This window comes from Athene noctua, chromosome 5 (assembly GCF_965140245.1).
Source record: "Athene noctua chromosome 5, bAthNoc1.hap1.1, whole genome shotgun sequence".
In the NCBI taxonomy this organism is placed as follows: domain Eukaryota; kingdom Metazoa; phylum Chordata; class Aves; order Strigiformes; family Strigidae; genus Athene; species Athene noctua.
Window position 1 is genome coordinate 26,799,039 of NC_134041.1, and position 21,903 is coordinate 26,820,941.

Here is a 21,903-nt window from a genome sequence, read left to right on the forward strand (position 1 = left end):
GGATAATGGAGGTTGGAAGGAAGCTCAGGAGGTCTCTAGACTGACTGTCAGTTATGAACACAGACCACGTTGCTCAGGGCTTTGTCTTGGTTGGTGTGAAAATTGTCCAGGGGTGGAGACAGCATAGTCTTTCTGCATAACCTGTTCCGCTGTCTGATTGTCTTCATGGGGAAAAGGTTTCCCCTTCTATCCAGCCTGAATCTCGAAAAACTTAGACCCATTGTCTCTTGTCTTCCAACCACACATCACTGTACAGAGCCTGGCTCCATCCACTCAGTAACCATCCTGTACTGGGGGGAGCTGCTAGGTCCCTCTGAAGCCATCTCTTCTGCAGGCTGAACAAGCTCCGTTCCCTCAGCCTCTCCACACAGGGCTTCTGCTTCTGCTCCTGACCATCTTGGTAGCCCTCTGCTGAACTCAGTCCAGTTTATTCATGTCTTTGGTGTACTGAGGGCCTGCAAACTAGATGCAGTGTCTAGATTCAGCCTAGCTTGTGCTGAGTAGAGGGTAATAATCACTGCCCTCCATCTACTAACTGTGCTCCTGATAAAACAGCCCAGGATGCTGCCAGCATCCTCTGCTGCCAGGGCACACTGCCAGCCCATGCTCAGCTCACTCTCTGTCAGGACCCCCAGCTCTTTTCCAGGAGAGCTGCTGCCCAGCCAGTTAGCTCCCAGCCTGTGCCTGTGCAGGTGGTTACTCAGTCTCAGAGACAGGACTTTGCTTGTGTCCTTGCTGAATTTCATGAGGTTCTTGTCAGCCTATTCCTCCATCTTATCTTGGTCCATCTGAATGGCAGTCCTGCCCTCAAGTATTTTGACTGTTCCCTCCAGTTTGGTATCATCTGCAAACCTGCTGAGTGTGCACTCTTTCACCTCCTCCAAATCATAAAGATATTTAACAGAACAAGTTCCACTGCTGATCCCTTTGACACTCCCCTTGCCCCAGATCTCTGGGTAGAATACATGCCATTTATCATTGCCCTAAGACTCCAATCATCTAACCAGCCTTTTACCCATATAGTTTTCCACTCATCCAGACTGTAATGTCTGAATATGGAAATGAGAATAGTGAGACACAGCATTCATGTGCCCACAGGTATAGCTCTGCAGATCATCCTTTTGTTTGAAGATGGGTGAAACTATTAATTTTTCTGCTGTTGTTGGAGACCTCTCTCAGTCTCCCCAACATTTCAAAGATAAGAAAGAAACTGTACAAGGATATTGGCCTGCTTTCTTTGCAGCCATTTGATCCTGTGGGCTTCTATTGGTTGAGTTCTCTGGAGCAGTCCCTGTCTAAAACTCATCGACTGCCGGTTATTCTCCTTCTGCTTGAAGCCTGCCTCAAATCAGAGAGCTGAGAGACCTTGTTGGTGAACACTGAGAATACCTCAGCCTTGTCTGTGTCTGCAGAATTACTGGATTGTCTGTGTATGTGTATATATGTTTATGTATTTAAATATATGTAATATACGTAATATGTAATATTACTTAACACATACATAAACATCCACACCAGCTGGTGTTATATAGTCTTAAAATTTTATTCAGTGGAATCTGTCTCATAAGAGGTTCTTTCTCTAATATAACATGGTTATTTGTATTTCATTGTCATCACCTCATACTCTTTATTCTAGGATCATCAAACCATTTTAAGAGCATGGGCAGTTAAAGACTTTGCTCCAAATTGTCCTTTGTATGTCCAAATACTGAAGCCTGAGAATAAATTCCACATCAAGTTTGCAGGTAAGTGTAAAATTTCAGCCATTTGAAACACTTGTTAGTATTTGGCAGTTTGGTTTGTAAATGCACAAGTAAACTGAGATTCCCTAGGTGTATTTACTGGTTAGAAGCAGATGAAGAGTGCAGTATTGTAAAATAACATGGGCTGTATATATTTTATCAATACTAAAATGTCATGTTTTACATTAATGTCTTATTTATAAGCACTTTTAAGGATTATTGCTCTTTTATGTTACACAGAGTAGAATTATTTGTTATATAACACATTGTTACTCCTTAATTATAGATTCAGATAGGTTTCCAGCTTGCTATATCCATGTCTTTAAATCATTTCTGTCTACTAAAAAATACTGTTACTAAGGGATATATGAGAAGATCCACTGACAAAAGTCAAATTCTATCCAACAAACATTTAAAAAAAAGTCTTCCCATTGGACTATTTTCTTCTAAGTGGTATGAAAAACATAAAAACATTATATTAATTACTTTCAAATATTTTGGAAAGAGACATATAATTTAATTCTATATCCAGTAAAATGCATGTCTTAGAAACTATGACATAAAATACAAAATGCTGTTAAGAAATCCAAACAAATCCTCTCTTATAAGAAGAGATTACCAGCTTTAATCTAACAAACTTTTTCTCTGCACTATGTAGGTAGGTCTCTTTCTCTATATAAACACACACATACATATAAGTACATACAGACATATACATGCTCATGTGCAAAAAGAAGCAAATACTTATATAATGAACTCATTTTGCCTATCCTTGGAAAAATATCTCAGTGAAGTAGAAGCAAAGCTTTCCTTTCCAAATGTAATTTTGAAAATTCAGGTTTTTTGAAGGATGTTCTAAGGAAGAAAAGAGATTGCTGATTCATGCAAAATTAAAAAAAAACCCTCTATAGAAAAATATTAGTCTCCTCCATCATCCCAGGATGTGATGAAAAAGTAAATTCCAGTGCAACAGTCAAAGCTGTAATTTCAAAAGTGACTGAATTTAGCACTCGGTTGGAAAGAAGGAAAAAAGCATCAATAGCAGTTCTGAAGTTATAAAAGTATAATCTCACACTATAAGATGGCACAGCAGGGAATAAGACTCATGCTGTGACAAGAATGATGGTACTTTTTCATCTCCCCCTTAAAACCACACAGCACAAACATAATCTCTTCTCCCTAGCCATGGCCACTTTTCTTGATCAGTAACTGTGTTAATTTATTGTTCCTAATTGTATTTTTAAGAGAGTTTCATTATTCTTAATGGTTTGTCTCTGTAGGAGCTTATATATAACCAGACTTGCAAAACAGAGGTAATTTTTCAAATCTGTTCTAAGTCTCAGATTGAGAATTCGGGCCATATTTTTTTTAAAAAAAGCAAACAACAACAAAACCCAAAACCTCTTTTTGTAATATTTCCTTCATCTAAGCTTAACCAGTCTGATATTTTACTGCCTTCATTTATGTTCTGTAGTTCTTCAAGGGCTTGAGGAAACCTTATATATTCTGTGCCTCATTAGCCCCCTCTAATATTAATTAAGTAGTAATGTATGGTAAGTCTAAATATATAGCACCTTATATCCCCAGACAATTTCATATAGATCATAGGGATCACTGCATCCATTTCCACACATGCTTTCTGAATGACAGTAAAAGCAGAGAATTACAAGCCTTCCTTCAAGATTAATTTAATCTTACTCATATAAAGCACAGGAAATTTTTTATGCTGTTTTAAATTCAGCAAGATTACAACCATGGTATAAACATCACCACTGGAGGCTTACCTACTGCAAAAGGTCTACTGATAGAGTCATGAGAACAACATTTGTTTGCATACATTTTCCTAAGAGGACCCTACTTTGATTATTAATCTCATCCATATTTTCTTATTCTGAAATATGTAGTCAGTGGGGGCTGCAGACTATAGACTTGTCCAGAGTGCTTGCAAATAAAATTTGTCATAACCATATGGAACATTTTTCTAAGTGTTCTTCCTATTATCATTCAGGACTGCTTTATTACTGCCTTAATGCAACAGCTTCTTTTAAATTTGATATTCCTTTAAAAAAATGACTCCTTTCCTCTGGAGGTTTCTCAAAACAATACTGTGCATTTTTATGAACCTGAAATATTCAGTAATAGGATTTCTTTGGAGTTTTTTTCTTTACACACAGGTTTAGAGACTCTAACTGTCAAAAAGAAAGTTTCTGAATTTAGAAAAAATGCAACCAAAGAGTTCCAGAAAGTCCTCCTAACAAAAGTTTAACTTTTAACTACATTGAGAAATTTACAAAACACTAGAAGCTCTGTTTCCCAGCAGTTTATATTAGGTTGACCAGTCATTCTAGATTGCACGAGACTCCTGAAATTTAGACCCTGACTGCATTTTCCTGTAGAATAGCATCCTGGAGATTTTCTGCCTTAGGCTTCAGAAACAATATATGGGAAAAATAATTGTTATAATTTATTCCCATCTGGTAAACAAGACTTTTACATTCTTCCTTCTTCAATAAGATAACTTATTCTTGTCATCACAGCAACAGAATGGAGACGCTTTGCACAGGGTAAAATGGCTTGTCAGAAAGGGATGTTTCCTGTCTTTTTACCTGATGCCAGACACACCCCCTTGCATCCTGAGTCTTCTCTGTTATTTTTTACAGTGGAGTTTAACTACTTTGTTTAAAATGGTAACATGTGTATATTAATACAGTGGAAATATTTCTGTCTGCTTGAATATGATTCTTCAGTGGAATCTGAAAAGCACAGGACGTAAGTGTCCCAGCAAACTCTTTTGCAAGTTCAAGGTGTGAAGACCCTATATATATACAGTCACTCTAACATGACAGTTTTCAGATGGGCAAGGAAACACTGTATCGCCATTGTTAACCATCTTATGTCTTAGGCTGAAATGCTTTGATTACTCCTTAGTAATTTCCAATATAAAATGCCTTGAGATGCCCAGTTTTTCTTTCATTAATACTGCATTTTCCTTGACTGGCAGTTACATATGGTTTTCTTAATCTCTCTGCTTTTTCTTCAAACACACGGGGCTACAAAACAGCATGTACTCTTAATGTATGCATCTGGCCTTACATTTCATCAGAAACATGAAATAGAGTGAAGATTATCCACAGCAGAGCAGTATGTTTATGCAATTCAGAGACTGGAGTAAAATACATATTGAGTTGAATTTACAACCTTTATGTATTTGCCAGAAAATAAATTAATTGCCATTACCTTGAATATTCAGAAATTATACATAATCACTATTATGGGAACTGGGGATACATTTTGACATTCTTTATTTATTTAATATGCACCAATGAATTAGCACAGATTGGTGAAGTCTAACATTAAACCTTCAGTAGTTTATTCGGCAGTAACATAGTCCAGGTTCACCAAAACAGATTAAATGCATCTGATGATTAATCTATCCAATTACAGATAAAAATAGTTTAGAGATAATGCATGGGCATTTTTCTCTATCTGGTCTGGTAGTGATCATGTTAACTTATCAAAATGACAAAAGTAAGGTTTCTCAGAATAATTGTGTCAGGTCTAGGACATTCTCACCACATGACTGCAGGCATAAATCAGTATTTTGAGTATGTTTTATCTTCAGGAATGTTACAGAAGTCATAACTCAGCACACTGCATTACTACATCTATTTGAGACAGACTTAGCAACAAATTTTGTGTCAAAATATATTTTCAACAGAAACTTCAGCTTCTGCAAATTCTAATTGGAATATGGAGAACTCTCTTTCCTTCAATATCAGGAAGTCAGTATTCACTTTCATAAATCTTTGCCATCTGACTAATGGTAATAGAATGGAGATATTCCATCCAAGCAGTAGACTATACCTTATTCACTCAATATCTCTAGCTTAAAGCTCAAATAAATATGATGGCAAATGGTCAACTAAGAGAACACATTTCTGTCTGAAATACTTTCTTCAGGAAATATTTATTTGCTATAACTTAAATATATTAACTGAAATATATTCAGAGGAGGAAATAAAATCTCATTTTGTTCTATATTTGACATGTCTTCATATAACTAAATTCATTCCTTTCCCATGACATTTAAATAGGCCTTCAGAAAATGAGAGAATAAATTTCTGTTTTCAGTAGTCAATAATTCTGTTGCTGAAAAGCTTCTAGAAATTTCAAAAAAAGGAATAGAGAAGGCATACAAAGTATGCCCTCATTTTTGTTTTCAATAAGTGGCATGCTTATAGCTATACTATAAATTATATCTAGAAAGTAGGTTAGTTAGAGAAGTAAGGTGGTTCTAAGGATTTAAATGATACATTCAGATAAAAAAATATTAATGCATTCATGACCTTAGAAAACCTTTATGACTTTAAGCTTCTACACTGACAAAAAGTTTAATTAAGTTGTAAGTTTTGTGCTTATGCCGTCTTACATCTATTTTAATACTGCCAGGTATATGTGAATGACATTAAAGAGTAATTTCTAGTTCCTATTCATGCTGTCACCAGCACTGGTGAGCATTTAACTGTGATCTGAATTCTATGCACTAGCCATCCAAGCTGAATAATAATAATTTATACAATACTAAAACATGTGCAGAATATTTGTCAGTTTTAAATATAAACCAATACAGAGGACTAGATATAATGTGTCTGTTGCTTTCTGTTCTCACTTCCCCTCCCATAAATTCCATTCAAAGACAGAAAAAAACAGGTGTGTTCTACAGTACTGTTCCATCACAGCAAGTGACATACCTTCCTGTAAGGACTCTCAAAAACAAAGCGTGATTTTGTGATTACAAAAGCCAGACAAGGACTGGGGTAAGAAGAATGCAAAGTTGTAAAAAGAACAGAAAAGAAAAAACAACCACCCTCCTTGCCTAGGTTGCAAGGAGACAGCAGCTGTTAGCAGTTCCTGGGGGAGGTATTAGTCAAATCTGCTTGACACATGGAAGTGCAGTGCAAAATCCCAGAGCCACTGCCAGATAACAGGTCTGCAAGCCAGTCCTACTCTCCAGTATCGGAGGTATCCTAATTCCTGAACACAAAATTCTATCTTTGTACAGTGCTTGATGTTTCTATACCAGTTTATGAAAGACTGCAGAAGGTGCAAAAGATACAAACTAGACTATGCTACATGGCTTACTCACAAAACTAGTGCAGCAAGGTAGTGGAAGTGGGATACACAGAGCTGTTGCATCCTCTCCGTGTGTAGATGCAGGACAGAAAGTATGAGCTGGATGCAAAATTAACTCTACTCATGCAATCTGAGAGAGATATACAACTCATATACAACTGCCCTCCAGGTTCAAGTGGAAGATGAAGATCTGGAGGCAATTTTTGATTGCCTCTATCTTCACCATTTTCCTAGACAATGAGAGGAAGTGATAATTCTGTTCAATGGAATGTATTTTTACAGTTTCTATTTCCTTTTTTTTTCCTACAGATCATGTTGTGTGTGAAGAAGAATTCAAATATGCCATGCTAGCTCTAAATTGTATATGCCCAGCTACCTCTACATTAATCACACTGCTAGTTCATACATCTAGGGGACAGTAAGTATATACTACCATAAAAAAACCCCGCCTTGTAAAAGTTATAGCTGATATTCTTTGGAAGACAGCTTATCCTGAATTCCCAAACAACTACAGTTTTTAAAAAGAAATTAAAACTTTCTGCAAAATAAAAGCATTGAGATGTTTTACTTCTGATATAATTTAAAAAAAAACCCATCCTCCAAATACATTTAACAAATTGTTGCATGCTGTTATGCCACTTCCACAATAGAACATATGCAAAATTTTATTTCCAGCACACAGTTCTGCTTAACACCGCCACCAAGACCCAAGAATATTTTAATATGTTAACTTGAATGTCTATTTTTGTATCTAGAAAAATTCCTATTCAGTGAGCTCAAAAAAGTTTTTCTGATAACATATAAAATATTATTTTCTATTCAGTGCCTGTGCATTAAGAAGCAATCAAACATGCATGTGAAGACATGGTTTTTAACATAATAACCACACTGCTGGAAGGTGTGCAGAATTATGGTGTCTCTACACACTGCATAGTCACAGTAGAACCTCTCTAAGTTTACCAAAATAATTTTACCACATCTAGTATATCTCTGTTATGCTATATTCTTGGAATAATAAGGTATTTTATTATGGGTAAAGAGAGGAATTAAAATCTCCAAATACATCTGTAGAAATGGAATATGTGCATATAGATTGCACAAGAATACATTTGAGAGTCTAGTAAAAATGCATACTGTTTTTCAAGTAGCCATGGAGCCAATAATATCTTGATACTTACAAGCAGAGTTATTTAACCTTCTATATGGCATTTGTAGTATTCCCCTGTGCCCAGGATGGGGAAAACTGAAATTGCTGTTAGAACTTTTACTACCAAGAGCAAAAAATGTCAAGGTTTTAATGGCACTGTCTGTTCTAGAATCTGTCAATAAGATGACAACAAAATATTGTTTCCATGCCTCCTGAGAATCATGGTGAAATACATTCTTCATCTGGCTAGCTTTCATTATCTGACATGCACAGAATACAGAGTCTTCTTTAGTTACTTCGTGTAGTATATATATAAAGAATTCGAGTAGTATTCTAGCAGAGAATTTTCCATCAGCAAAATCAGACATATGAAAGGGACTCTGTTTTCTGCTGTATATAAGAACTTCAGCATTTCGTTTTTAACACAGGCATATTGATCTTTTATACACATTCTCAACTATGACACAAAGTAACTACAGCAGAGTACAAAAGTGCTTATTATTTCTTTTGCAATCAGAATTGATTGACGTAATCAGGGTTGTGAAAATAACAGATTTCTAGTCTGGTCATTGTATACTAGGAGGAAAAAATTTTTTTTGCACAAATAGTTGTCAGCGTTACTTTTAATCCTTTTACAGAAACATGCAAGCTTGCTGTTTAAATAAAGACTGGAAAAGTGAAAATGGCTACTTGTCATTCCTCTGCTTTAGTCATCAGAGCATTTAATCTCAGATGGGCTTCAAAATACTGAACAAAGGCAAACTTTGGACATCTTAGAGCTTGTGTATTAATGCTGGACTAGTTGGTTGAATAGATATGGCTGTTCTTTGAAACCACAGTATATCTGTCAAGGTTTAAAACAGACACATTAGAGGGGAAAAAAACCTCAAAAATATTTAATATTTCACTTCACAGTGCTAAAAATAAAAAACTTAAAAAACCTCAAATAAAGCAAGTATTTCTCTCCCAAAATATCACTTTCTCAGCTGTCAAATTTAATATTTTTGCTCCTTAATTTCATTTTTTCTAAAAATTTACATACTTCCCATACATAAAAAGGTATATAATTCCAAAATTGATGGTTTTTTTCTTCCCCTTTTATTCTTACAACTTTTAAAAATCCCTTGGAAATGCTGGAATATGTTCTCAATAGTCTACTTTAACTGCGATTTTAATTTTTCATTAAGTTTTGTACAAGTGCACAAATCTGTTCACCAAGTCAAGCATTCAAAATTAGGAAATGAGGACAAACCTACCATTTTGCTAGACAGATCTGATCCTATTAAAAAAACGTACTGTGCTCTTGGAAACATTACGTGATGATGTACTTGAGCTTACTTTTTGCTTATAACTGAATGTTACATAAACCATGTTTAATCTGGAAGTTCTGTGTCCCTGAGTATTTAGTTAAGATGATCTTTAACAACTAGAGATTTAACCATTGATTGTTAACAACTATGCACTTCTTGAATATAATATTTTAAATTCAAAGGACAGTAATCGTGCATAAGTCAAAAAATCATATAAAATATTTAAATATGTAAAAATAATTTATTTCCTGAATTACCACTTCAATGTCCCAATTTTATCAATATTATAGTTGACTTTTTTATTCATATTTTTTATGCTTTATTCATAATTTTTAAGTGCAATACCATAAATGATTTAAACACTTGCTAAATAAAATAAACTCTTAACTAGATACAGGTATAAATCTGATCTTTAGAAGTATTATACTTGAGTCAAGAAATTTAGTTTCAAACTTTCTTCCTGAGTATACACTAATGTTTTAGAGAAAAAATTCCTTTTAAACTTACATCCTTCATAAGCATCTCCTGAGATTTGCACTGACGCTAAAGTGCTTGAACAGTGTTGATAAAGTAAATGATTCTGCACTTCATTGTCTTCAGGGGAAATCTGTTTTTAAAATAGGTGTCAGTTTTGAGCTTCATCTACAGGTTGTCATTGCACTGCAGACATAAAACTGCTTCAGATTTGGTAAATTTGATAATGGTTTTGATTTTCTAGATATTTTCTAATGTTGAACAATACGTAAATTAACTGCTAATTGTTAAAACAGGTTAAATTACCTTTATGCATATGAAAGGTGAAGTCAGATGAACATTGGAGTTTGGCTAAGCAAAAAGACTAAGTGAAAATAGGTTATTTAAACTACAGATAAAAATGTTAACTATACATACATTTATTGCCAAACTAAATATTAAATTAGACCTAAATAATGAAGAGTATTTGTTAAATAGACTTCCAGTGTTAACAGTGAACTGCTTTGCTTTACATTGGTTCCTGTTTAATTATCCTTTCATTATCCTGGCTAATACCAGCACCTGCATTAAATTTGAGTAGGACTTGAGTTTTAAATCCCTATCAGTACTGACTTCCTTATATAAAAAGAACAGACCTGGATTATGGGGAGACTGCAGTGAATGAACTGCTTCCAATCTTGGGTAATCTTTTTAAAGTCTATTCAAAGTCATTGAGAGGATTTTCTTAATAATTAGTTCAGGATTTCATTCACAGAAGCCCAGTATCTGTTGACTCACAAATTTATTAACGTCCATGGAGTGACTGGGAATGTTTGTTCAAGTTGTTCTCACAAAGAACCAAGTTCAAATGACTACCTATGCCTTTCCATTTTACAAGGAATGGCTCTTCTTTTTACACAGTATTTTAGGTCCATGTAACTAGAGGAGATTAACAAGGAACTGACCAGAAATTTCTTGCTTTTTTGTCATTTTCCTGGTGAAAAGTCATTCATAAAGGGAAAATATGACCACTTCCAAATTTTAGCTTTTTAACATTTGTTAATTCAGTGAAGTTATGATATTAACCTAAGTGACTTTAAATTTTAATGGAATTAAACAGTTCATTGATAAAACATTGTCCCAACTCTTGCTGTTGTACTCTTACACATAAAGTGCTATTTATTTCACAGGGAATCTATTTCCTGTATTTATTAAGAAATACTGTGACACTATTCATAATACAAGCTCATTTCTGATAATCTTGAAGATAAGGACATTGGGAAATTACTAGAAGTTAAAGGCAATAGCAGCCGAACACAGGAAAATTATTACTAATTAGAATGATAATAGAATAAACTGTAAACAAAAAGAAATACATGTACGTAAATTAAAAACACCTTATTTTCTGGTACTCATATGTGAAGAGAGGGGGGAAAATGTTCATTTTCTAAGCAACTTTGGCCAGATCAACTTGCTATTAAAATTAATGGGAAGTTGGCTGCTGTTTATGTGAACTTGCTTTGGTCTTTAATGCTACTTTTCAGATTAAACTAACTAATGTAAATAATCCCATTGTCTTCTCAGCTGTTTATGGAATTCAAAGCCTCAGTCTGTAAGACACCAAAATTCTACCTTGAATCTTATTTGTAATTTTATTATTGATCTTAATTATTAATCTTAACATCTATCTTTAAATGTTATCTAATTATCTAATCTAGTAATAGAATTTTATTAGGGTTTATATTATGATATAAAATACTGAAAGAAAATAGCCTTTGTTACTTGAACTCAATGTGATCTTTACAGAACAGCCCCATGGGAAGCTTTTAGACAACTAACTGGAACGAAGCAGACTTTAAACAGGTGAACATTTTATTTTGGGGGGAAAAGTGAAATATGGAAAAATTTTATTCTGGAATTACATTTCTAGTTATGCTATTCTATAATTAGTGCGCTGTTTGTTAATACTGTTGCAATAAAAATTGTTTACTTATTTCCGTCTTGAAACATTGTTTCTACACTGAGGGTGGAGAAGAATGGTAAACTGAAGAAAAATAGAAATTGTGTTAAGATACTGAAAATGTATGAATGAGCATGTCCCACTATCTTGAGATCTAAGCTCCAAGTGGCAAAACACAGAGCACATTTTTCAGTTTTATATGCTATCTATATACATATATTTATATATATGCATCCTTATATCCAGTAAAGCTCATGCAGACAGAACCTTGTTTCCATGTGAAACTTTAATAAAGAAAGAAGTTCACAGAAGCCCCAAGTCTGCAAGATTTGTTGTTAGCTGAGTTTTGGAACATTTCCACATGTCCAACAGTCCATTTGGATAAAGGACGTGGGCTGCATATAGTAAAGGATGATATGCTTAATATGGTTAAAGTAATAATTTATTTTCGTGCACTACAGAAAAGAGATTTATCATAATATACAAGGCACAGTATCTACAAATGTCCATAGGGTAAATGATGAAGATAGAAAATAAGCAAATGCAGAAAAAAAAATCTTTCTTACACATAAAATGACTGAAGTTAAATAGGTCTTTCCTACTTAAGTTATTTTTAATGATTCTTTACCTGCTTCAAACAGGAACCAGACAATCTGCGATGGAGCACCTGAAGAGACTGCCTTTATGAATAGAATGAGCATGCTGTTGGTTTCACCTATCATCTTTAAATTGCAATGAATCTCCTTATTATGGTGTGAATTTAAAGTAATTCAGCCATATCTCTCCTGATATTAAAGCACATAATCTTATACGCCTATTACTTAGCAGAAAATGCCCATTAATTCATTAAAACAATCTCTGTATTTACAGTATTACCAAGCTTTGATCTCAAATATTTCTTTCAGATTAGCCTATGGACCTTTTCAATAGACATTTGTAGTTTCTATTGCCACAAAATACTGTTCTGATTAATAAGAATTTTACATTAAGTTTTAAATTATTCTCTTTATCTGTACATGTTTCAGGGAGAGTCAGCAATCACCAGAACAATGGCAGAAAATGTATGGCAGATGCTCTGGTAATGAAGTGTATCACATTAACCTGGAAGAAAGTACTTTTTTTGCTGAGTATGAGGGGAAAAGCTTCACATATGCTTCTTTCCATGCACATAAAAAGTATGTTTATTTTACTATCAACAACTAAAAGGTCAAACAAATAATTATTGTTTTGCCTGCAACATAGCTATGTATTCAAAGGTGCAGTATTACACATTACTCTGTTGCTAGGTTTAAATATGTGGCCACTAATATATTTAATGGATATTTTTCTGTAATTTAGAGGTCATCAGGTAAAAGCTCATGCTGGTCCTATATAGGCCAGCTCAGTCTGAGAGAACAGAATATAAATGATATATAGGATAAGCCTGACAACCAGGAAACCTTAGAGAGGTTGTATGCGAACACCACTCCCTTTCCATGTCCAAACCAATCTAGAAAGGAGTGGGTGGGAGGATATTAGTGTAGTTTTTAAAATTATTTATTTAAGAGTCAGCTGGAAATCTCACTTCCTTTGTGGGCAGGTTCATTTTATACAGAATGTTCAGTTTAAAGGTGATGCATGCTACTTTCGTGTGAATGTTCAAAATAAAACCGTATTTTTTCTGTTAGATGTTAACATATCTTCTTTAGGTTTCACATCACTCATCACTTATTCTGTGCTGCTCTGTGAGGTGAATGTACAAACTGAATACAAATCATGTATATTTGTATACGTTTAACAAAATGATCATATATCAAACCCTGAATATTGAGTTTATTCTCATAAGTGAATGATTTTTTTTTTGCTTTAACTCCTTATTTTCTATCACTAATCAAATACGTTTCTAGGATGAATCGCAAAAATTAATTCTGAAAAAGGTTTCCATTACATATGAATAATGGAACAATTTAACATGATGAATACTTTTTCATATTATATATCCATTCTTCTAATATTTTCCCAGAAGGGACTATTCATCTGATAGAAAAAAAAAACAACTGGAACAGCATTAGGAGAATATTATGGGGATTAAGGAAAACGCTGAATTCAAATGCCTAGGGATTCATGAGCTCATAAAAACTGCTTGATCAGAAGTGGCCTATTTAGGAGATAAGATTTTTCATACTGTTATCCAAAAAATCTGAAAATGTTCATAATCTGCAAAATAGAAAAATATACTGGGCATTCGTTTTTGACAGTTGAAGTTCTGGTTTATATGGGACTATGCAAAATGAACCATGCCTTTCCTTTTCTAATTAAGGTTTGGAGTCTGTCTGATTGGTGTTAGAAAGGAAGATAACAAAAACATTTTGCTGAATCCAGGTCCTCGATATATCATGAGTTCTACAGATATATGCTTTTACATAAATATCACCAAAGAAGAGAATTCTGCTTTTAAGAAACAAGAAAAACATAGAAAAAACCATGAATCAAAATTATCTTATCATGGAGCTTCTAGGTTACCTGTACACAGTATAATAGCCAGCATGGGTAAGTAAAAAAGAAAAAAAAAAAAAGCCTCGCAACATCCTCTTATTCAATGAATAGTGCATTAAAGCTTTTAACAGTGTATTTCTAAAATGATAATTTAAATTAATATATAAGAAATTGTAATGATAAGTGAAAGAAAAAATATTAAACCCTTGCCCTCATATTTAAAAAAAACCCAAAACATAACAATCAACAGAATTTACTTGACTATCTAGAATTAAACTGCTTAAGACTGTTGTATAAAAAAGTATTAATGTAAGCAAACCAAAACAACTGCGAAAATCACATGGGTAATTTCTTTGTCATTCGTAACTGGTTGTTTGTAGTAAGTTTTCATAAGCTTCTTTAATTAAAAAAATGCCCTTGCTCAGTAAAAACCTACAGGTTATTGATGCATATATATATATGAATTAATTATATAAGGTATGATTTTAAAAAGGTAGTTAATAAGAAAATATATGTTAATGGTTAGAAAAAGTTCTACTTTGCAGGAAAAGACTGTAGTTTAAATATAGTTTAGTAAAGTTTAGTAAGCATAGTTTAAATATTTGTTATATATTAATGTAATAAAACCAATCAATATAGTATTCCTTCCAGTCTTTGGCTGTGTAGTCATGTAATCCCCACTAAATACAGGAGTCTCATTCAAATGTTTTGACAACATTGAGAAAATGCTTTCAACGCTACTTCAGGGACAGTGGCTATCGACTTACAAGATACAGGATGCCGAACATCCAGTGGACCTACGCTAGCTCTTCCTTCTGAGGGAGGTAAAGAGGGCAGACGGCCCAGTATAGCACCTGTTTTGGAGGTTGCAGACTCATCCTCGCTTCAGACATGTGACCTGCTAAGTGACCAGTCAGAAGATGAAACTACCCCGTCAGATGATGAAGTCTCTGCAGGTTTAGAGTATGTATATTAAATATAAAATAAACAACATAATTTGAAAAGCTAATATTATGTAAATGTCACAGATAATGTTTTGACGTGCAGATCAATCCAAGCGGTTGTAGCAAGCAAGACCCAGAAAGGCCAATTACGGAATTTTTCTCCTTTATGAAATGTTGTTGTCTGTTAGCAGAATGCTGTTACACCTATTTTGTAATAAAAACCACAGATTAACTCCTCCATTTTCTAGAGATTTTCTGTATGCAGTCATAAAGATCTAATTGTGTATTGCAGGGTTTTTTACAGCATTTTTCATGACCATTTTTATTACATTCTGTAGTTATATAAAGACAGGACTCAACTAATTTGTAAACAGATAAGTACCTCTGTCCTGAGAATGCAGTGATAATCACATCATTCAACAGACTTGTTGAATGCTGGGTCTAGGTGTCTGACCTCAAAACGTAGGCATGAAAAAAAAAAACAGTATGAGACAAAATTACTGCATCTAATTTAAAAAGCTTGTTACCATGTTACTGAAAGTAGTGTTGCATTAATCAGATAAAAACAGAAGATTCAATCCTGTAACTGCCATGCAGATAAGCAGTTATGGGTTTTGGGATTTCTAACAGGGATGTTAAAACTAAAATGTACCGTTAAGCCAGTGGCTCACCTAAGCAGTTTCCCAACTCCAACAGTGGCATGCACAAGAAGCCCCAGGGAAAATCATAAAGCTCCAATGAAAAAAATAACAGAACAAGTCATCTTAAATCTGCAGACTGAAATACTGGGATTTCAAAGGCCTCTTATTAAAAACTAAGGTCAATTAGAAATTCAATCTCACCAGAAAGAGCATTTGCCATTTAAGATTTATTCTAACCATGTTGAAAGTATGTTATTAAAGCAAGAAGGTAATGACCTCACTCTTTCTTGATAGGTGTTTGAAAGAAAAATGGAGAAGTGCAGAAATACCACTATTTCTGTTTTCTTTTCTTCCTTTTGTTCCTTCTTTAGAAGTTTCCAAAGCATGTGTTTAAAACACTGGGACAGCACACTATGATACATCATCATATTTCCAAAAACCCAAGCAAAATTCCTTTAGTCCACGGATGCACGATAGCTTTCACTAAATTGTACTGAATTCAAAGCTGCAAAATATATTCCTTTGATCCGTATTAAACATAGTTCATCTCATGTATTTGACTCTGATAGTCTACAGATAATTGCAAAACTTAGACATAGGTATAAACAACCCATAATATATTTGTATAGTAAACTATGTTTCAGTAATTTGCTATACTGAAAAATGTTTGTTCTATTCTCCTAGGTATGCCAAAGGCTATCCTCCTTACTCTCCATATATCGGAAGCTCTCCCACATTTTGTCATCTTCTGCATGAAAAAGTACCCTTCTGTTGTCTAAGACTAGATAAGGTAAAGGGAATTCCTGGTACTGGATAAAACTGTATTCTTGTTTGTCTCTTGCATCAGAACAGAGTTAAATTCTGCTTTCTGCTTAGAGATGAGGTTTGCTCAGCACTTGCTAAGCTATAAAAGCTTTTCTCATCCTTTGCATCACTAAGTGTTTATGTCTGTTAATCATATTTGTTAATGTCTGTAAATCATGTGTTATGTCTGTTAATCACATTTTGTAATCACATTTGTTAATCACATTTGCATCAGGTCATCTGATACAATTTTCTATTTCTAATGGTAAAACCCTTTAATGTCAGAGCTAAATCTATTTATTCATATCCGCTGAACTTGTTTCTTATTTTGATTTTAGGGATGCCAGCATAACTACTATGAAGATGCCAAAGCCTATGGATTCAAAAATAAATTGATTATAGTTGCAGCAGAAACTGCTGGAAATGGCTTATATAACTTTATTGTTCCACTCAGAGCTTATTACCGACCAAAGAAAGAACTAAATCCCATTGTATTACTCCTGGATAACCCGTAAGTAGATTTAGTTTTTCTTTTTTTTTTTGTGATACATTTTAAGTTCATTTTACCATTACTTCAATAGGTGATCACTCTTCACATGGCCAACTTAAAATCAAAAACATTATGGCACATTTATCTTCGAGAAAAATTGGTGATAAAAATAATACCCTGTGTATACCCTATCATATACAAAATTGACTTTTTACTGACTGTAAATGACCATAGTGAATTGAAACATCTCTATTCTTCATGGCCAATGTTTCAGCCAAGTATGTCTTAAAAATACTCCAAATAATGTGAATGTTACTGCTAAAATTAAATAACTTCATAAACACTGTAAAAAGCAAACTGTGTAACAGTTTCACAGCTTATGACAGCACTTCAGACAACACTAATGTATTTAACCCAAGACACTGAGTGGCCTGGACCACTTAGGTATATTTTTGATAATTTTAGACTCTAAGATAAACAGTTCTTTAAGGCAGTAGGACCCCCCCCCACCTAGCTACACACACACTTTGTCTGCAATTACGTAAAGTCATGGAAAAAAATGAAAACCTACAATATTATTCTTATTACTGTATCTGTTTGGAGATCGCTGGAATTCTTAGCCTTTCTTGCATTAGCTGTTTAAAATTTCAGACAAATTCTTCTCTGGCAAGACTGATTCATTTATAATCTGACAATGAATGAAAGAGACTTTTTTTTTTTTTTTTTTGGCAACACTTTGGTACTTTGGTTCATGTACTTAAAATTACAGTTTGGAAGACACAGAAATGGAGGTTAGCAGTATACAGACAATTAGATCAAACTATGACTCAAAGAAATGACAGCAGAAGAAATTTGTTACAGGTTCTGATTCCAGGGTGACACTTCCCTTTCCATATACATGTTCTAGTTTAAGTGATTTATTATACAAAGACTTGCTGTGAAGTGTCCCACTTTTGCTTCAGACAACTCTTTAGAGAAGCTGTATACACCTGACCTATGTTTGCAAACCAGAAGCTTTTTTATATACATATGATGGCATAATATGAATTGCACACATTGGTAAAAGCCTAAATTAAGACTAAAGGACTTCTGATTTGCGACTTTCTTAAAGAGGTGAGCATACAGTGCCCTCTAGTGCTTGTTTTCCTTTCCAGCAGTGGCTGAATTCACATACTTTAATGCTGTCGTGACGTTTACGTCTAAATCCACTTTTTATTAGAATAAATAAAAGCTATGGTTGCTAATTAAACTAATACCCTTAGTGTTGCTTCTCTCTACACAGCTTTCGCAGTGACTTCTCTGAAAGGCCAGCATTCATGAGACTGCAGAAACTAGCTGAAAAGCCAGCACACTTTTCACACATGCATGAGGTGGAATTCAGGCTGCCATTCAAGTCAGTGGGAATTTTGTGATTTATTTCATTGGATTTAGGAATCCAGCCACCGTCGATGAACATATATGTGCCTTGTTGTTATATTCCTATTTTCTCTGCTTATCAAGGCAGTTTATTACAGTATGCTTATTTTGATATCTGTACATCAGGCGTGTTTTAAGATTTCCAATGTTTCTTGATACATAAGAAGAAACACAGTAACATTTAGGATTAAAGAAACAATGCAATAAAATACAGTATCTTAGTTTTCACATTCCATTTTAAAAAAAAGTTTTCATCTAAGATTGTCTCATTGACTTGAATGGAGCTGCTGACACAAAAACTAAATGATCATTGAATTTCCACTTCACATTTTAATTGAAAACTCTCACTGCTTATTTTAAGTACTCCCAAGTCATGTGTTGGAGTATAACTTGGTAGTGTGTCTTTGACATCAGTCAATCAATTCTTATATGTGGAATTGTACTGTGCCATAAAATTTCTGATTTAAGAGGTGCATTTATAAATATAAGCATGTTAATTATGGTCATTCTTTATGATCACAGCAAACAATTCACAGCTTTCTGCAAACGTATTTCCTGTTTAAAGTGACATTATACTGCCAAAGTTTTAATTTCTTTTTTTTAAAAAAAAAAAAAACCCAACCCTACCAGTTTATTGAAATATTTTAGAAGAGATACTGCTGTTGTGATACTGTGTTTCATTTTGTAATCCCATCTGCTGCTTAGGCCAGATATGCATTTTCTGGATGCAATCTGTTGGTTTCCAATGGTTTACTACATGGTGGGCTCTATCGACAAGTAGGTGAAATAACTGTTAGAAAACTTAACATTGTAGTGCTCAGTGGTTTGTTCTGTGTATTGTCATTGCATGTTTGTGTTTTGTATTTGAAGATGATCTTTTTGCATGCATGGTTTGTGTCTGTGTGCTATAATTTGGGATTTAAAATTCCTGATTTATGAGGGATGTCATTAGTGAAAAGTATGACAGGGAACACAGGTTAATGTGTTCAAAAACATGAGATTAACATTATTTAGATGCGTTGATATGTTTCTACAAATTGCCAGATTATAGCCCTGATTCTAGTGTCATTCTACATTTATAATTTGTTTGGAGTTACTGACTAGGGTTTTGTAAAGATAGCTACAGAATGTAGACAGTACTAATACTGGCAGTCTTGAATGTGTTCAACAGTCTTCATCTTCCGCTACTTAAAATATCACCTACTCCTACATTTCTGTCTTCACCTCTGCTAATATATTTCCATATCTAGGTTTGGCAATGTAGATTTAATGTAAAAAGCAGGCAGAAACAAGAGAAGAACAAGGGCTTATTAGCATGTTAGTAAACTCCTGTGTGTACAGTGTCAATTTAAAGAAGAAAATGGTTTTCTTCACTGCATAGCTGATTTTGAGTTGGGATTACAATCCCATAATACTCATTCCTCAAAGTAGAAAACAAAAATTTATTTCCTGCCCTGAATGAACAGAATCCAGTTTTTCAGTGAGGATTCTGGAGATTCAGTGTTTCTCCATCTCCACTTCTTGTAACAAGGGCTTTAAAACTACTTATAACAGTGATACAGTTACAGATTTACCTTGGTGGTATCATAGTCATTGTGAGATTTGCAAAGAACCTACAGAAATGTTTTTCACTTTCTACATTTCTTCCTCTAAACCAAAACAGTGTTTCAGGTTATTATTAGTATCTACCACTTTCTTAACTCTTAATTCCACAATTATAAAAAGAAGTCATATCAGCAGAGTAATTGAATTAATTCAGTGTCCAAATAATTACTAACCCAAAGATGTTTTTATTAATATGGAAAATTAAACTTTAATTAAATTGACTGAGTTTATTTCAAAAAGAAAATCACCAAATCCCTCCCTAAAGGTGTGTTGTTGTTTTTAGAGTGCATAAAAAAACCACTGTATGGTCTTTGAAATAAGCGATTGTACAGAATTCTACAGTTTACAGTAGTACTAATATGAACTTCTGCATCTTTTCTGATAATACAATCACTTTAATTCCTGGTGCAATAACCAATCAGATTTTGTAGGGTTTTTTTCTGACATCTGTTTTCATCAATAAGAAGACTTTTAAAAATACAGTTCATATTTATTCCCCGTTTTTTCCTAAACATGTTTTTAAGTCATGTACAATTAATACAAATTGATAATTTTTAGCTAAGAACTACAATGTAAAACATGCAAAGTTTCCTTTCTTATTTAATAGGTATAGAATACTCTTCCAAAGTGTCACCTACTACCTTTTAAGTATCTAACATATTTGTCATTTGGTCACATGGCATGAAATGTCATCATCTTAGAGAGAAAACTACCAAGGGAAGTATTCTCATTTACCACTCCTTTTTGTTAGAAGTGGATGGCCTGCAGAAAAGTGGCTTCACCAAAATTCACAGCTGGAATGAACTTCATCAAAATATGTCATTAAGTAGCAGAAAACTGTTCTACAGTCTTCAGGTGTAAATGATGTGAGACCTATAACTGAACAGGTTTCACAGCTGTGTAGAGATCTATTTAGTATTAAGAAACCTGTAGCTAGAAGTACCTGAGAACTATATTAATACTTCTAAATTAGTATTTTTTTTAATTCTCCACAAATTAGTTGAATGCAACGGCTAAAATAAGAATGGCTGTTGAGTTTATGAAACATTGAAATGTAGAAAATCTGGATATTTGAGAATATGCTGTATTCAGGAATCAGCTGAAAGACTGAATCACTCAGAGAAAGGTTGGAGTTCTGTTTTGCACTAAATCTGTTAATATAAATAATCTAAAATACAGCCTTTCTTTTTTTGTAGTCAACCACCAGTGATACTGCACAGTTGCAAAATTAATTATATTATGTATTTGTTTTGGAAGAATACTTATAAGCTGTAAAATAAATACCACAAATTTGTGGGTTTTTTCCTTATCCAATTTATAATTGGTTTTGTAAAGATCATTGCTGAAAAGAAAAACTATATTGGGACAATCAAGACTTAATATTATAGATTGCCAAATGAGAAGCAATTATAATGCCAAAACAGCTTTTCACCTTGGAAGTAAACAGAATGATTCAAAAATTTAGTTTTCCAATTTCCCTTGGAAACCATAAAATTCACCTTTTCTTCTTATTTTCACTTAAAAATTGCTATGTTCCTACCAGTCTTTTATCATTACAGGAAAGTCCTTTCTGAACTTTTCAAAAAGTGCTTAGTTTCTGTCAAAAATATTATTGTTAAAACAACAAATATGCTTAATTTTGGAACAAAGCTATAAGTCATAAAGGGAACTCTAGCTCAGTTTTCTGTGTTTCCTATGGTCAGGCTTCACAGGAAACTGTGACTAGCAAGAGTGCAAAGTTTTACCGATGTACAGCTGCTCCTAAAACATCATGAGAACCCCC

The 21,903-nt window shown here is 33.8% G+C and overlaps 1 protein-coding gene across 4 annotated transcripts in view; it reads left to right on the plus strand.

Annotated features, from left to right (window-relative positions):
- Positions 1–21,903, plus strand: part of KCNT2 (potassium sodium-activated channel subfamily T member 2) — a 156,195-nt gene that overhangs the window by 96,666 nt on the left and 37,626 nt on the right. For 2 of the 4 annotated variants that reach the window (XM_074908232.1, XM_074908233.1), the window contains 8 exons: positions 1,637–1,745; positions 7,185–7,293; positions 12,771–12,920; positions 14,045–14,274; positions 14,967–15,183; positions 16,490–16,595; positions 16,948–17,120; positions 19,221–19,292. In XM_074908232.1, the coding sequence (XP_074764333.1) occupies positions 1,637–1,745; positions 7,185–7,293; positions 12,771–12,920; positions 14,045–14,274; positions 14,967–15,183; positions 16,490–16,595; positions 16,948–17,120; positions 19,221–19,292 (1,166 nt within the window). The remainder of the gene's footprint in view (positions 1–1,636; positions 1,746–7,184; positions 7,294–12,770; positions 12,921–14,044; positions 14,275–14,966; positions 15,184–16,489; positions 16,596–16,947; positions 17,121–19,220; positions 19,293–21,903) is intronic. The other 2 variants (XM_074908234.1, XM_074908235.1) reach the window with 2 other exon arrangements.